We start from the raw sequence: 17,738 nt of genomic DNA on the forward strand, positions 1-17,738 counted from the left end.
TAATTATTGACCCCACGTGAAATGTTTTGTTTAAGTGACTTGCCCAGCATCACACAGGAACTCTGTGGCAGAGTCAGTTCGCCAGGAAAGCATTCAACTGCTTTAATTCTGAGACCATCCTTTCTCTTTCTGAAATCTTCTGCCTCATCCACTATATACTTTCCAACTTCTATAAAAAATAGCATGTGATCATGTAATTAAAGACATGCATCTGATGAAGTGAGCTGTAGCTCACGAAAGTTTATGCTCAAATAAATTTGTTTAGTCTCTAAGATGCCACAAGTTCTCCTTTTCTTTTTAATTAAAGACTGTATCCTAATATGTACAAAACAACGGAGCTGAATTAAGGTTGCATAGTCAACTTTAATCTGACATTTCCTAATTTATGAGTGCTTGATTTTGCAATCTTAATGTTCTTTGAATATAGTTATTGTGTGTGATTTCCTAGGTTCTTTTTGAAAAAAGCAATCTGAAAAAATAGAAACTCTATAGTGTGACGCCATATTGACACCCACATGGATCATCAGAAAGGCTGGAATCTTTATATCCACTGCATAGACTTTTCCCACTTGAATTAAGTGGCTAACTGATAACAGTAGTAGGCTGTCGTCCTCTCTGTGGACCAGCACTAGAGGGGAATGGAACACTTCCTGGATTTCACTAGGAGGGTGGTGAAGCACTGGAATGGGTTACCTAGGGAGATGGTGAAATCTCCATTTTTAGAGGTTTTAGGCCCAGCTTAACAAAGCCCTGGCTGGGATGATTTTGTTGGGATTCAGAGTAGCAGCCGTGTTAGTCTGTATTCGCAAAAAGAAAAGCAGTACTTGTGGCACCCTAGAGATCACTCTCCTTACAGTGTGTATGATAAACCCATTGTTTCATGTTCTCTGTGTGGTATATAAATCTCTCCTCTGTTTTTTCCACCAAATGCATCCGATGAAGTGAGCTGTAGCTCACGAAAGCTTATGCTCTAATAAATTTGTTAGTCTCTAAGGTGCCACAAGTACTGCTTTTCTTTTTGTTGGGATTGGTTCTACTTTGAGTAGGGGTAGGACTAGATGACCTCCTGAGATGTCTTCCAACCATAACCTTCTATGATTTTTCTATGATTTTCTGACAGCAGAGGAAAGGTGAGGCTCAGGAACCTTTGGTTCTATTCCAGGCTGTAGAGGAGTTTGTGTTTTAGAGGGCAGCACAGACTCTACTGCCCAATCCCCCCAAGCATGATCCTCTCTGCCCCTCCCCCTTTTACCTGCCCCTGTCCCAGTTCTGTCATTTCTCCACTCCACTCCATAGGCTTCTCATCCCAGTCTCATTGCCCCGTCATTCCCTGTCCCTCCCCCACAGTTTCTTGTTCTCAATGTCCTGCCCAACCAGACCAAATACCCTCCCGGCTCCTCACCCAATCTCTCTCTCTCTCTCTCTCTCTCTGTCACCCCTGCCCACATTTCCTGTCCTCAGTGACTTCCAGTTTTCCTCCCTGACTCCTCATCCAGTCTCAGTGTGTCCCTGCCCCCCATTGTGTTTGTGTCTCAGTCTTTGCCCAGCCAATCCCAGTTCTCATGCACCATGAGTCCTCCTCCAAGCTGTCTCTACTACCTGCTCCTTCCCCCTGCACCACCGATTCTGAGTCCCATTCCTCCCCACCCCTGCCAGTCAATTCCTCATTTGACGTCAGTCTTCCACTCCACCCGATTCACTGGCTCCCAGGTATCTCCCACCTGTTTCCTTCCGTGGCTTCCAGTCATAGTGTCTTCTCCCAGTCTCCTTGCCAAACCGGTCTCAGTCTTCCTCCATCCCAACTCCCAGTCCCATTTTTCCTCTTTCCCCACTAGCCTCCAATCCCAGCTGTCCCTCCTTGGCTCTCTATCCTAATGTACTCCCCCATTCCCACCCCTAGTCTGGTTTTTGTCTTCTCTGCATTCAAATGAAGCAGCTTCCTCCTCCCCGCTGTTTGGGGCCCAGCAGGGGTCATTGGGAGGACAGGAGAAACAGGCTTCCTGTTGTCTTTTTCAGTGCCGGGACCCAGCCTGCTGCAGCCCAGAGCTACGATTGCAGGGAAAATCTTGCTTAACCATGGGCTGGAGCATGTACAATGTACACATTATCTTTGGGGAGTTCAGTTGCAAAGCCCTAGCAAGTCTCTACTGAGCATTTGTGAACTCCAGTTTTTCAAAGGCTTATGATAACTTGGCCAAATTTGGGTGAATTTTTGTGGGATGGCAAAGCCACATCCCTGACACAAAGCTCTCCTCCACCCTATGTCAAATTCAAATCCCTCTTCCAAGGCATGGGGACACTAGAGTTTCTCAAAGAAAATATCACCAGTATTTTTTAACCTGGGCAAAAAGAAACCCTAGACTCCTTCTTGGAAAAGGCTGAACCATTTTGGCAGAAGCTTTCCAAAAAAAAAAAAAATCATCCTGAGGCAGTCATTAAGCATGAAAAATTTCAGCACAAATGGTTAAAGTTTGACAAAGCTATAAGCAACTGTGCAGCCTTAATAATCGGTGGGGATATCAGCCCTACCAGGAATTAGGTATATATTATGTTGCCTTTATTTGGGAGATATTATATTCTTGCCATGCACTTCAGTATATTTCTTATTTTAAAAGCTATGTATTGTAAAGTATATAGTTAGATCAAGAAATCCATAGTTTAGTTATTTTTGGCTTAATTTTTATTTTCTCACACCAAGAACTACAGATTCTCCCTCTGATTCATCAGCATTTAAAAATAGCTTCTTACATCGGAAGCAGATCTCCACAAATGGTGGCTATGATAAAATGATCCAAGAAAACAGTGGAACAAACTTGGATAGTGACCAACTTCTGTTCCAGCAAAATCTGGAAGAAATGCAGCGACTCCTTGAAGAACAGCATCTCAGCAGTGTGGCGGTAGGATTCTTTGAAGTTATTCACTAAATGTTTCTTAAGTGTCTTACTAAAAATGAAAAGTCAGATAGGCAGCTGTCATCCTGACAATCTGATTCTGTTTCAAGTGATTGCACATGTCCACTCAACTTTAGGTGTGTGCCTGCCCAGTATACTAATAGTATCAGATTTTCCCTTCATGGTACCAGTCAGGAAAGCATGTGCACAGTCTGCTCCTTTGTGCTGCTGCACAATGATATAAAGGAGAGATCCGCCCATGCCCCTCAGCCCCCCCAGTTCCTTCTTACTGCTCATGATGGCTGTGGCAGTGTACTACTTTGCTACTGTGAGAGTTTCCCTCTTTCCTACTCTTTCCCGTTGAATATATTTGGTACTTGTTAATAGTCTTAGTGTAGTATTTTACCTAGTAGGTTTCCTATTTTACCATTGTATTTAGTGTATTCTTCAGTTCTCGCTGGTTCTGGGTACTGTTGCCTGATGCCAGGGCATGCCTCAGTCCCTGTTCTTCAAACCTTGTGATGAATGCAAGAAGCTGTTGCAGTTCAGTAACCTGCACTCCAGGTGCCTGAAGTGTCTTGTAGAAGCTGACATCAGGGGAAGGTGCCAAATGTACAGGGACTTTAAGTCCAGGACTAAAAATACAGGGAGGTCAAACTATAAAGCACTTTCTTATGGAGGCAGTCCTGCCCCCACCCTTGGAACCTTCCTGCTTGGGGAGGACATAGAACACTTCTGCTTTGGTTAGGAGCACTCCTCCTGACATGGCGGAATCTGTGTCAATCTCCTTCTTCAGAACCGAAGAAAAAGCCAGTATACTGCATCAAGGGAACTGTCATTCAGGAGATTGAGGTCTTTGGCACCAATGTCCAACAAACAAGGTTGGAAGCAGACACTCCCTGGTGCAGACAACACTTCAGGTGGTGCTGTTGAGACCAATCTGTAAGGGAGCACCATCTTATTCATCAGTGCAAGAGAATGTATCAGTGCTGTCAAAACCTGAGGCATATGCCATGGCATATGATCTTCTGAGTCTCTTCGTGCCAATTTCTCTGCTGGTTCAAGAGATATCTCACTCAGTACTGATATACTCTTTGAAGGAATTGGGGGAAGCACCACCTCAGCCAGCCTTGGGTTTCTGCTCCTTGCTTGATGAGTAGGGCCCTACCAAATTCACGGTCCATTTTTGTCAATTTCATGGTCATAGGTATTTAAAAATAATAAATTTCATGATTTCAGCTATTTAAATCTGAATTTTCATGGTATTGCAATTGTAGGGGTCCTTACTGAAAAAGGCATTGGGGGGGTTGCAAGGTTATTATAGGGGGTGTTGTGGTACTGCTAGCCTTACTTCTACACTGCTGCTGACAGTGGGGCTGCCTTCAGAGCTGGGCAGCTGGAGAGTGGCAGCTGCTGCCCAGGAGCCCAGCTCTGAAGGCAGAGCAGCCGCAAGCTGCAGTGCAGAAGTAAGGATGGCATGGTATGGTATTGCCACCCTTACTGCTGCACTGTCGCCTGCAGAGCTGGGCCCTCAGTAAGCAGCTGCCGCTCTCTGTCTGCCCAGCTCTGAAGGCAGCACAGAAGTAAGGGTGGCAATACCGCAACCACTCTCAAATAACCTTGCGACCCTTCCCAAACTCCTTTTTCAGTCAGGACCTGGAATACCTGGAACAGGCATTCGCATGCCACTGTTGTAGTCGATGTCGCAAGATATTTACATGCCAGATGTGCTAAAGATTCATATGTCCTTTCAACCATCATTCCATTTGTCCATGCTGATGATGGATTCTTCTCCATAATAATCCAAAGCAGTGCGGACCAACGCATGTTCATTTTCATTATCTGAGTCAGATGCCACCAGCAGAAGTTTCATTTTCTTTTTTGGTGGTTCGGGTTATGTAGTTTCCGCATCGGAGTCCTGCTCTTTTAAGATTTCTGAAAGCATGCTCCACACCTCATCCCTCTCAGATTTTGGAAGGCACTTCAGATTCGTAAATCTTGGGTTGAGTACTGCAGCTGTCTTTAGAAATCTCACATTGGTACCTTCTTTCCGTTTTGTGAAATCTGCAGTGAAAGTGTTCTTTAAACGAACATGTGCTGGGTCATCATCTGAGACTGCTATAACATAAAATATATGGCAGAATGCGGTAAAACAGAGCAGGAGACATACAATTCTCTCCCAAGTGCAGTCACAAATTTAATAAAAACGCTTTTTTTTTTTTTTTCAACAGCGTGATCAGCATGGACGCATGTCCTCTGGAATGGTGGCCAAAGCATGCAGGGGCATACGAATGTTTAGCATATCTGGCACATAAATACCTTGCAATGTCGGCTACAAAAGTGCCACGCGAACTCCTGTTCTCACTTTCAGGTGACATTGTAAATAAGACGACTGCAGCATTATCTCCTGTAAATGTAAACAAACTTATTTGACTTAGCAATTGGCTGAACAAGACTGAGGACTGAGTGGACTTGGTAGGCTCTAAAGTTTTACATTGTTTTGTCTTTGAGTGCAGTTATGTAACAAAGAAAAACCTACATTTGTAAATTGCACTTTCACTACAAAGAGATTGCACTACAGTACTTGTATGAGGTGAACTGAAAAATACTATTTATTTTATAATTTTTACAGTGCAAATATGTGTAATAAAAAATATACACTTTGATTTCAGTTACAACACAGAATACAATATACCGTATATACTCATTCATAAGCCAAATATTTTTGGTAAAAAAGTGATGCATCAAAGAGCGGGGGTCAGTTTATAAATGGGTCTACACCAAAATTTGATGATTTCTATGAAATCATTGAATTGAATATATAATACATTGTTGTTTTGTTTACCTGGACCATCTGCAGGATGGAACCCCTCGGCTCCCTGTGGCTGCGGTTCGCTGTTCCCAGCCAATGGGAGCTGTGAATGGCGAACCGGCAGCCACAGGGAGCTGAGGGGCTCCATGCCTGCAGATGCTCCAGGTAAACAAAACGTCCCAACTCGCCAGCGGCTTACCCTGGCGGGCCAGGAGCCAAAGTTTGCCAACCTCTGAAATATAGGATCGGCTTATGAAAGGGTCATACAGTTTTTACTATTTTTTACCTGTCCATCTTGGGGGGGGGGTTATAAATGAATGGGCTAATGAACGAGTATATACGGTATATGAAAATGTAGAAAAACATCCAAAATATATAATTTTCAGTTGGTATTCTATCGTTTAACAGTGCGAGTAAAATTGATTAATGGCGATTAATTTTTTGAGTTAATTGAGTGAGTTAACTGCGATTAATCGGCAGCCCTATTTTGAACCCATTGTCTCTTGTTCTGCCCTGGGTGGCAAGAAAGAACAACTTTTCTCCCTCTTTTTTTTTATGGCAGCCTTTCAAGTATTTGAAGTCTACAATCATGTCTCCCCTTAATCTCCTCTTTTCCAAACTAAATATACCTGGTTCCTTCAGCCTTTGCTCATATGGTTTGCATTACATCCCTTTGATCATCTTCGTTGCTTGCCTCTGGATCCTTTCCAGTTTCTCAACATCCTTTCTATACATTGCTGAAACAGTACTCCAGCTGAGGCTCAACCAGCACTCAGTAGAGCAGTACTATCATCTCCTGTGACTTCCATACTATACCTGTTAATGCAACCTAAAATTGCATTTGCGTTTTTTTTTTTTTTTTTTTTTTTTTGCAACAGTATCACATTGCTGACTCATGTTGAGGTTGTGATCCACCACAACTCCCAGATCCTTCTCAACTGTTCTGCTACCGCCAAGCTATCATCTTCTGTTATCAGCTCACCTGCATTGACCAGTGGACCCACTCCGTCCCTGATCTTTCTTTTTTGTCTTACGTATTTGAAGAACTCCTTCTCTAACTTTTTTTGGCAGCTGTAACTCATTCTTTGCCTTGGCTTTCCTGATTTTGTCCCTACACACTATTTCCTTGTATACAGTACTGCTTTGGGAGTTTGGCTTTATCAGCTCAGTCCACTTGAAGCCTGCCTTCTTCCAGGTGTCCAGAACTGTCTGGAACATCATAGAATCATAGAATAACAGGGTTGGAAGGGACCTCAGGAGGTCATCTAGTCCAGCCCCCTGCTCAAAGCAGGACCAATCCCCAACTAAATCATCCCAGCCAGAGCTTTGTCAAGCCTGACCTTAAAAACCTCAAAAGGAAGGAGATTCCACCACCTCCCTAGGTGACCCATTCCAGTGCTTCACCACCCTCGTAGTGAAAAAGTTTTTCCTAATATCCAACCTAGACCTCCCCCACTGCAACATGAGACCATTACTCCTTGTTCTGTCATCTGCTACCACTGAGAACAGTCTAGATCCATCCTCTTTGGAACCCCCTTTCAGGTAGTTGAAAGCAGCTATCAAATCCCCCCTCATTCTTCTCTTCCACAGACTAAACAATCCCAGTTCCCTCAGCCTCTCCTCATAAGTCATGTATTCCAGTCCCCTAATCATTTTTGTTGCCCTCCGCTGGACGCTTTCCAATTTTTTCACATCCCTCTTGTAGTATGGGGCCCAAAACTGGACACAGTACTCCAGATGAGGCCTCACCAATGTCAAATAGAGGGGAACGATCACGTCCCTCGATCTGCTGGCAACGCCCCTGCTTATATAGCCCAAAATGCCATTGGCCTTCTTGGCAACAACAGCACACTGTTGACTCATAGCCAGCTTCTCATCCACTGTAACCCCTAGGTCCTTTTCTGCAGAACTGCTGCCTAGCCATTCGGTCCCTAGTCTAGAGTGGTGCATGGGATTCTTCTTTCCTAAATGCAGGACTCTGCACTTGTCCTTGTTGAATCTCATCAGATTTCTTTTGGCCCAATCCTCTAATTTGTCTAGGTCCCTCTGTATCCTATCCCTACCCTCCAGCGTATCAACCTCTCCTCCCAGTTTAGTGTCACCTGCAAACTTGCTGAGGGTGCAATCCACACCATTCTCCAGATCATTAATGAAGATATTGAACAAAACCAGCCCCAGGACTGACCCTTTGGTCACTCCGCTTGATACCGGCTGCCAACTAGACGTGGAGCCATTGATCACTACCGGATGAGCCCGACAATCTAGCCAGATTTCTATCCACCTTATAATCTATTCATCCAGCCCATATTTCTTTAACTTGCTGGCAAGAATACTGTGGGAAACCATGTCAAAAGCTTTGCTAAAGTCGAGGAATAACACGTCCACTGCTTTCCCCTCATCCACAGAGCCAGTTATCTCGTCATAGAAGGCAATTAGATTACCCTTGGTGAATCCATGCTGACTGTTCCTGATCACTTTCCTCTCCTCTAAGTGCTTCAGAATTGATTCCTTGAGGACCTGCTCCATCATTTTTGTATGTATTGAGCAGATTTTTCACCAGTCACCATAAGTTGACTCTTCAGCCAGATACAGTGAGATACCTTGTCCAAGTCTGGGCCATTTACCATATAGACCTGTTTTCAACCCAGCACAACAGGAAGTGTTGTCTGTTTTGTTCACAAGCAAGTCAAAGTGCAGGGTCTCTGACAGATGCTTTCCTGTTGCCCTGGAAAGACAATCTCATATATGCATACCCTCCAGTTCCACTCCTACCCAGTATTGTTAAAAATCAAACAGGACTGTGCACTCATAATTAGGGCTCTACCAAATTCCCGGTCCATTTTGGTCAATTTCATGGTCATAGGATTTTAAAAATCATCCATGTCATGGTTTCAGTATTTACAGCTGAAATGTCATGGTGGTATAACCCTGGGGGTTCCGACCCAAAAGAGGGCTGTGGGGGGGATTGCAAGGCTATTTGACCTGTGCAATCACTTGAAGAACAAAAAACAGGTACTAATCTGCTCCGTAACTGTTGTTCTTCCAGATGTGTTGCACATGTCCATTCCATGATGCACCTTCTTTTTCCTCTGTATCTAAGTCTCTTCATAAGAGGTGACCGAGTGGGGACAGCTCTGCCCTTTATACCATCATACTGCAGCACGAGACAGCAGACAGCGCATGCGCCATTCCAACAGGTACTGTTAAGGGAAAAATCTCTGACACTAGTGCACTGGGCGTGCACATACCTGAAATGGAATGGGCATGTGCAACACATCTTGAAGAACAACAGTTACAGAACAGGTTAGTAACTGTTATTACTGTGCTGATGTGGTCTATATGTACCTAGACAAAGTAGGACTGTTGACTATTAGATCCAGCAGGGAGAATCTTGACCTGCCCCGAGGATTCAAAAGTTCAGATCTGTTCGGTCTGCGGTTGACAATTGGGTCCATGACTTGCTGATTGCCCTGACTCAACGCAAGGCATTAAAGCAGTATAACACTATAATTATGTTATATATCACTATTAATCCCTGCTTAATCTTCTAACAAGTCTGTCAGTTCTTTCATTTAAAAAAAAAAAGATATGTGATGATTTCCATATAGGTATCGACTCCTGGGGAAGTTGTGAGCCTCTTGTATCAATCACAGTGGCATTTTTTGTTCTCTTTTCACTCCCTTTGAAACAAATAATGATCGTCCAGCTCGATCCTCAATGCACTCGGCAGCTTTGGGCCCATATGAACCATCTTTGGGACGATTGCATTCCCTACTCGATCTCCCAAGCTGTCATATTTGCAATGATAAGGTTCTTGACATTTTTGAGCATCATTGTGTACCTAAAACTCACCTTGACACGTGTGTCATTGAAAAACTTCAAGCTTCATTGCCCACATCCTCGCCAGGCCATCCTTGGTTCCCAAGCATTAGCTTCAGAACTCTAACTAATGCAGCAGTCATCACATTTTTTTCATTGCGCCCTGGAGCATTTTTCCATTTTCCCCTCACTTCCCCTGTGTTCCAGATAAAGAAATGTTGCAATGTCTTTAAAAGTGTACAACCATGCTTTGTATCATGACGGTCTGCACAAGCAACTCATGTACTCTGCCTCATGATAGCTGATCTATGAAATACTGGGAGCTAACAGGTCCAGAAAAGCACCCAAAAGCTCTCTTCATCTCTTCTGATTCTTCTCCTACCTCTGACATGGAACTTGCCTAGAAATCTTCTAAGGTGACTACCCTCAAAGCAGCCAGAGTTGAAATCCCATAGTGGCTATCAAGTCTTTGTGCCAGAACTATCGTTGATGTCACAAGTCAGATGGAACAGGCCTTGTATTTGAGATTCAGCCATAAAAATGGCCAGCATGACCAAACTATTGCCAGAATGCCTCAAGGCTGTACTGTGTAGGTATACTCTACTGGTTGTTCTTGATGCTGATTCATTACTTCTGAATCTGTGACTGCTTAGCTCCTGATATTGGTTCCCAATCCCCCTACCCCATCCCCCCCTCCAGGATTCAGTTATTCCAGCTTTAGGAACATCTATACCCTTAGGCTGGGGTAAAATTTTCAATGTTGCCTAAGTCAATTTCAAAAATCACTTCGGAACTTAAAACCTAAGGCTAATTGAAAATCAATAGAAACTAGGTAGGTAGGCTCCTAAGTAACTTTTGAATATCAGGCTTAGATTTCTGAGTCATTTAGGCACATCTGAAAAATTTTATGCCTAAATTCACATTCTTGGTGACAACAGGCCCTATTGATAGACCTGATGTTTTCCTTCTAGAAAATTGCTCCATCGGAGTCCTAGGTTTGAATCAACCCTGATTCAGTGAAACACTGTCTGACACTGACAATGGTCAGAGCCATGGAATCTCTAGATGCATTAGTCAGAATCTTTGTCCATTGATATCTCAGCACAGGTGACATGCAGCTGAGCACCATATTGTGATGTCTGTGGCATTGATGCTAACAGGTAAACAGAGCTGCGTTTTGCAGTCTTCACAGAGGTGTTCAACAGAAGCTGTCTGATGGAGGGAACATTCTTAAAGTGGAGTGGAGTGAGTTTCACTGGAAGTCAAGGAGGCCAAAACCACACTTTGTTCTCACACTGTTGACTTCCCCCTTTCCATTCATAAAGGATGTTTCTTTTTGTTTCTGTTTTTATAGGCTTAACAGGATTATCATAGAATCATAGACTTTAAGATCAGAAGGGACTATTATGATCATCTAGTCTGACCTCCTGCACAACGCAGGCCGCAGAATCTCACCCACCGACTCCTGTAACAAACCTCTAACCTACGTCTGAGCGATTGAAATCCTCAGATCGTGGTTTAAAGACTTTGAGGTGCAGAGAATCCTCCAGCAAGTGACCCATACTGCACGCTGCAGAGGAAGGCGAAAAACCCCCAGGGCCTCTGCCAATCTGCCCTGGAGGAAAATTCCTTCCAGACCCCAAATATGGCGATCAGCTAAACCCTGTGCATGTGAGCAAGACTCACCAGCCAGACACCCAGGAAAGAATTCTCTGTAGTAACTCAGATCCCACCCCATATAACATCTCATCACAGGTCATTGGGCATATCTACTGCTAATAGTTGAGGATCAGTAAATTGCCAAAATTAGGCTATTCCATCATATCATCCCTTCCATAAAATTATCAAGATTAGTCTGAATGCCAGATGTCTTTTGCCCCCACTGCTTCCCTTAGAAGGCTGTTCCAGAACTTCACTCCTCTGATGGTTAGAAACCTTCGTCTAATTGCAAGTCTAAACTTCCTGATGGCCAGTTTATATCCATTTGTTCTTGTGTCCACATTGGTGCTGAGCTTAAATAATTCTTCTCCCTCCGTGGTATTTACCCTGTGATATATTTATAGAGAGCAATCATATCTCCCCTCAGCCTTCTTTTGGTTAGGCTAAACAAGCCAAGCTCTTTGAGTCTCCTTTCATAAGACAGATTTTCCATTCCTCGGATCATCCTAGTAGCCCTTCTCTGTACCTGTTCCAGTTTGAATTCATCTTTCTTAAACATGGGAGACCAGAACTGCACACAATATTCCAGATGAAGTCTCCCCAGTGCCTGGTATAACACTATTAACACCTCCTTATCTCTACTGGAAGTACCTCACCTGATGCATGCCAGGACCGCATTAGCTTTTTTCACCGCCATATACATTGGCAGCTCATAGTCATCCTGTGATCAACCAATACTCCAAGGTCCTTCTCCTCCTCTGTTACTTCCAAGTGATGTGTCACCAGTTTATAACAAAAATTCTTGTTATTAATCCCTAAATGCATGACTTTGCACGTCTCACTATTAAATTTCATCCTGTTACTATTACTCCAGTTTACAAGGTCATCCAGATCTTCCTGTATCATATCCCAGTCCTTCTCTGTATTGGCAATACGTCGCAGCTTTGTGTCATCCGCAAACTTTATTAGCACATTCAAGCTTTTTGTGCCAAGGTCAGTAATAAAAAGATTGGTCCCAAAACCGATCCCTGAGGAACTCTACTAGTAACCTCCTTCCAGCCTGACAGTTCATCTTTCAGCATGACCCATTGTAGTCTCCCCTTTAACCAGTTCCTCATCCACCTTTCAATTTTCATATTGATCCCCATCTTTTCCAATTTAGCTAATAATTCCCCATATGGAACTGTATCAAATGCCTTACTGAAATAGAGGTAAATTAGATCCACTGCATTTCCTTTGTCTAAAAAATCTTATCTTCTCAAAGAAGATCAGGTTCAGATTCCTAAAATTTAATTTTCTTTCTTACAGGGCAATAAAGTTCCTTTTAGCCCCTAATATTCAGTGTTTGTTTCCTATTTTTATCCCTAAAGATGAATATTGTTCCAGAAATAAATCTGCATTTTGCAGTGGTCCATTCACCATTACCCAAGATTATTAAATTATTTGTGCTGAAATGTTCCAGGCCTGGCTGAACTTTTTGGAAAGTTTCTATTATAACAGTTCAGCCATTTCTAAGAATGAGATTGGGGGAAGATGCATTGTTTTGCCCACATTAAAAAATTCTTACAGCCATTTAGTTGAGATAAACGAGCACTGCCAAATTTTTTAGCGGGGACTTGAAACTTGGAAAGGAGGTTGCCCAGGTATCAGGAATGTATCTTTTGCAGTCCACATAAAATCTGTCCATGTTATAAGCCTCTAAAAATTGTCAGTTCGCACTTGCTTTGAGGACACGTGTTAAAATTGGTAGAAACTCGTAAATGTTCCTTTCTACGGAAATCTTTAGTTTGGCAGTTGAATTCGCCAAATATTCCGTCTGTAATAGCATGCTCCAGTGCAGAGGCTGAGCAGGCTTTTCCCTGCAACTGCTCTTTTTGGCAGCCAGAGGACACTTTAATGTGAGCACAGTAACTGAGAGTAACTTCTCTCCCATGCTCTCAGTGCTCATGCTGCTGGGGCCGAATCCAGGCAGTGTGCAAGAGGAGGAGGAAACAGTGACTGGACTGCAGAGGAGTGAGTAATGCAGGAGGTGAGGGGAACAGGGAGAATGGGAGCAGGGAAATAAAGCATAAGAGACAGCAGAAGGGAAAGAGGGAAGAACTGGAATTATAGGAGGTTGGAAAGGAGATTCGGGGTGTAAAGGAGCAGAGGAGGAAAGACAGCCTGGGCAAAGGGGTCTAAAAACAAAAAGAGCACGCTCAGAGACCATGAATTGAACCCAAGAGTCCTGAGTGTCTACATTACTCTGCTGGTGGCAAATAGCTGTGAAACCCAGTGGCAAAGTGTGGTCCACAGAGAGGATGATAGGCTACTACTTCAAATGGAAAAGGTCTGTGCTGTGTATGTAATGGTGCATTCCCTAATGACGTAGATAAAATAAAAACTAACTAAAATATAGAAATTTTATTTTAATGTAATTTATGTTAAAAGAATGGTAGGTGGCAATTGAAGCACTCAAAAATTAGAAAATACCAGAATTAAGGATTGTGCATATGCATTATGTATGAGAAAGACTTCAATTACATGAATACAAACTATTTTTTCCACATGATCCCTGCCTCATTCAGTGCACAGGATGGCTGGGGCTTGGAAATCAATCAAATGTGTACATAGTGAATGGTCTGCAGGACCCTGCCTCATTCGTTGCAGAAGTTGGATGGTGTGTAGTGGATTAGGCAGGGGATTGCAGGAAAAATAGGAGTGGCCCCATAGTTCAGGAAATTTATGTCACTCTGATTAATTGGATCCTGTCTTTGTCTCTGCCACAGACTTCAATGGTTAAGTTTCTTAAACCGAAATGTTTACAATTGGCCGCTAATTGTGTTTTCCTCATTTTTTCTGGTGCTCCACATGAGATTTTCTGGTGCTCAGAACACTCACAGCTGCAACTGAACTCCATTGGCTCTGTGTTGGAACACACACAGTGCCATAAAAATGCTAAGTATTCTGAAAAACCAGGCCCAAGGTGTCTCAATTTGGGCATCCAAAATTAGTGGACACTTTTGGTCTTTAACGCTCTGTGTCTCAGGGTTGCGAGCTATAAAATTAAGATAATACCATGCCACTCAGAGATGTTATGAAGATAAATTCATTAATGTTTGTGAAGTAGATATAATTGTGAGAGCATCATAAAAACACCCTTTAGGAAATCAGTAATTTTGCATTCAACTCAGGCTTGGATGGTGTGCATAAAGGTGTGGTCCACACATTGAATGAGGGGAATAGAAAGAAAAACTGAGTAATTAAATCCCCATTTACTGAACAAGGCAGAAACCTGTAGAAAAAATAGTACCTGATCTGTGCTACACCTATATAAATTTAATTGCATTAAACATATGGGAAATAATGAAAAAACGTGTTTTGTTTTTATTTCACGATGAGTTAATAAATACAACCTTGAGAAGACCAATCCTGCAGACACTTATGCATGTGGGTAACCTTGCTGGCATCTCTTTGAGTTGACCATTGACTGCATTAGCAAAGTTTCTCCTGCGTATTTGCAGAATTGAACTATACTTCTTCAAAACTAAAATGTTAAAGGTAATTAATGGAATTCATTGGGAAAATGGATTCATTTTTGCAGTACCTTTGCATTATTGTGGATGGAGTTGACCTGCATCGTCAGTTGCATCTTCAGTGCATGTTCTATCATGCTGCCTTGTTCAGACATCTAGACGTGACTGAGATTTAAAAAAAAAAGCATTCCATTCTATACTGTTTGTCAGCCTGTCAAAAAGTTGTATGTTTGCAGTATTGATGTAGCCATATTGGTCCCAAGATATTAGAGAGACGCAGTGGGTGAGGTAATAACTTGTATTGGACTAAATATTAAATATTACATTAATTTTAATTTATTAATATTACTATTAAAAGATATTTTCTCATCTACCTTGTCTTTCTAAGAAGTTGTATAGTTTCTTGGGCTAATTAGGGAAAACAGGTTCTTAAAAGGACTGTTAAGGAGTACATGGAATTTGCATAGAAATCAAGTTTAATTTTGATGAAGAATTACATTTACATAAATGGCCATTTTTATAGGTTAAAGCTAATAGCTAAAATTGAATGTGTTGATCATATGACAGAATCAGGTGACCTCTATATTAAGTTTCCTCTTAGCAAAGTCAATGACCTCAAGTTTTTGTTGGCTCTCATTCAGTCCTGCAATATAGCAACATAATCCAGATTATTTTTCTATTCCAAGTGACACTAAAGTAAACTTTATATTAGCTATAACTCTTATCAAAGTAAATATAGCTGCCCAATTAAATTAAAATATAGCTGCCAGTGTATTTGTCAGAGTATTCTAATATAAGTGAAATTATAATTGCTTCCAAGCACATGTGTTTTCTTGATCTATAGAATGGAATTACACCTTCATTCAAGATCTGGCAATCTGGGTTTGTGGTTTCAAGGGCACCTTGCATAGATACAGCGGTCCACTTTAGCAGATACTTATGAGGGTAGGGGCCACAACATAGCAAACCACAAATGAAAGGAATCTGCTTCACCAATTAATTAATACCTAAAAGCACTTTGTTGTGAAGAAGTTAGGGTTGCTATACGTATAACATGCCTGGCACAAACCACAAAAGTAAGGAAATGAGAAGTTAAGACACCTAACAGTACATAACCGTCTACTCTTCCACCCACAAGTACACACCTTACCATTACAACTACCATGAACACAACTTTAACTGTGCATCACCACCTCATCCCTTTTGCTTTTCTGCACACTCCCATTTACCAGATGATTATTTCCCCAGCACTAATAGTTGTGTTTGCTTGGTGAAGTGGTTGTGTTGGGAGACAGTAATTTTATAAAGAGATGCATTCAGAAGGATAGTTAAAAGTTAGGGAACATCAGAATTAAGGTTGCCCATGCCATATGGATTATGATACAGTCTTCAATTACATAATTGCAAACTTTTTTAAAGCACATCATCCAAACTATGCACTGAATACAGAATTATTAATTTGCTTGTGGACTTTACTATGGTGTTCTCATCATAGTATCTTAGTCCTTTACATACATTAATTATTTTTTCTTCATTACACTCCTGTGAGGTGTAATCAATATTACACATTAGGAACCGAGGCCCAAAGATTAAAATCAGAATTGTCAAAAGTGTTAACTATTTTTGTCCAATTTGAGAAGTCTAGGATGTAATTTTTCTGAGTACTTATTGTTTTTACAGCACTTCTAATGTTCAGGGTAGAGCTTCCATTGGATCTCAGGTTTTAGAGTAGCAGCTGTGTTAGTCTGTATTTGCAAAAAGAAAAGGAGTACTTGTGGCACCTTAGAGACTAACAAATTTATTAGAGCATAAGCTTTCATGAGCTACATCATGCAACCGATGAAGTGAGCTGTAGCTCACGAAAGCTTACGCTCTAATAAATTTGTTAGTCTCTAAGGTGCCACAAGTACTCCTTTTCTTCATTGGATCTCAGTTGCAGTTGTGTGTACTCCACATTTCTGCAAATCAGACACCAGGTTTCTCACGTTGGGTGCCCAGAAAATGAGAAACACACAGTAGCCATCTCAGAAATTTTTGCTTCATGTGACATAATAATTCTGGCAAAGGCAAGGATGGGATCTAATTCTCCCGGGCAGAATTCAAACACCTTAAGACTTTTTGTTCCCTATCTCATTTACCACACATCTTCCAACTTTTGCAACTAATGACGCTGGGGTCCTACAGACAATAACCTCATTCTCTACACACACATGATTCATTCCCTGTACAGGTTTCAGAGTAGCAGCCGTGTTAGTCTGTATTCGCAAAAAGAAAAGGAGTACTTGTGGCACCTTAGAGACTAACAAATTTATTAGAGCATAAGCTTTCGTGAGCTAGGTTTTTTCCACCAAATGCATCCGATGAAGTGAGCTGTAGCTCACGAGAGCTTATGCTCTAATAAATTTGTTAGTCTCTAAGGTGCCACAAGTACTCTCATTCCCTGTACAGTACGTGCTGTGCACTGAATGAGGCAAGGATTCTGTTGAAAAAGTAGTATGTGATTCTGTTTTTAAACTGTATAGCAGTGGTTCTCAAACTTTTTTTTTCCATGGACCACTTGAAAATTGCTGAGGGTCTCGGCAGACCACTTAAATGATCTTTCCAGATGTTGTTTGTACCATTAGCTAACTATTGCAAAGCACTTTGGATAAAAGTCCTATATTAAAAAAACGTAATGTTTTTTTTGTTCTACAAATAAAAGCACACAACTCATATTTTAATATCAATAGTCTTTACCTTCCTCAAGCTGGGGCTGGGAAGGAGGGGGATATCTCCCCTGCCACAGCAGCCACAGAGCTGAGGCTGGGAAGGAGGGCTGTCTCTCCCTGGCAGCCACAGCCCTGGAGCTGGGGAAAGTCGCCTCTTTCTCTTCTACCTGAATGCAGCTTATGGACCACTGCTGGTCCGCAGACCACAGTTTGAGAACTTCTGCTGTATAGTATTACATACACACAAGAGAGCCAAATCAAGGTTCCAAAGGAACCTTAATTCTGGCTTTTCCTAACTTTTGAGTGCTTGACTTTGCAACATTAATGTTCTTTT

At 42.0% G+C, this 17,738-nt stretch overlaps 1 protein-coding gene and 1 long non-coding RNA gene across 2 annotated transcripts in view; both read left to right on the top strand.

The window, feature by feature from the left end:
- The window catches only part of CEP126 (centrosomal protein 126), a 71,551-nt gene that overhangs the window by 25,180 nt on the left and 28,633 nt on the right, over positions 1 to 17,738 (top strand). Inside the window, 1 exon segment of the mRNA XM_038387924.2 lies at positions 2,699 to 2,897. Within this exon segment, the coding sequence (XP_038243852.1) occupies positions 2,699 to 2,897 (199 nt within the window).
- LOC122457886 lies at positions 13,203 to 17,182 on the top strand. The gene is made up of 3 exons (XR_006277587.1): positions 13,203 to 16,416; positions 16,630 to 16,926; positions 17,145 to 17,182. It is a non-coding gene; the product is annotated as an uncharacterized LOC122457886 (long non-coding RNA).

This window comes from Dermochelys coriacea, chromosome 1 (genome assembly GCF_009764565.3).
Source record: "Dermochelys coriacea isolate rDerCor1 chromosome 1, rDerCor1.pri.v4, whole genome shotgun sequence".
NCBI classification, from domain to species: domain Eukaryota; kingdom Metazoa; phylum Chordata; order Testudines; family Dermochelyidae; genus Dermochelys; species Dermochelys coriacea.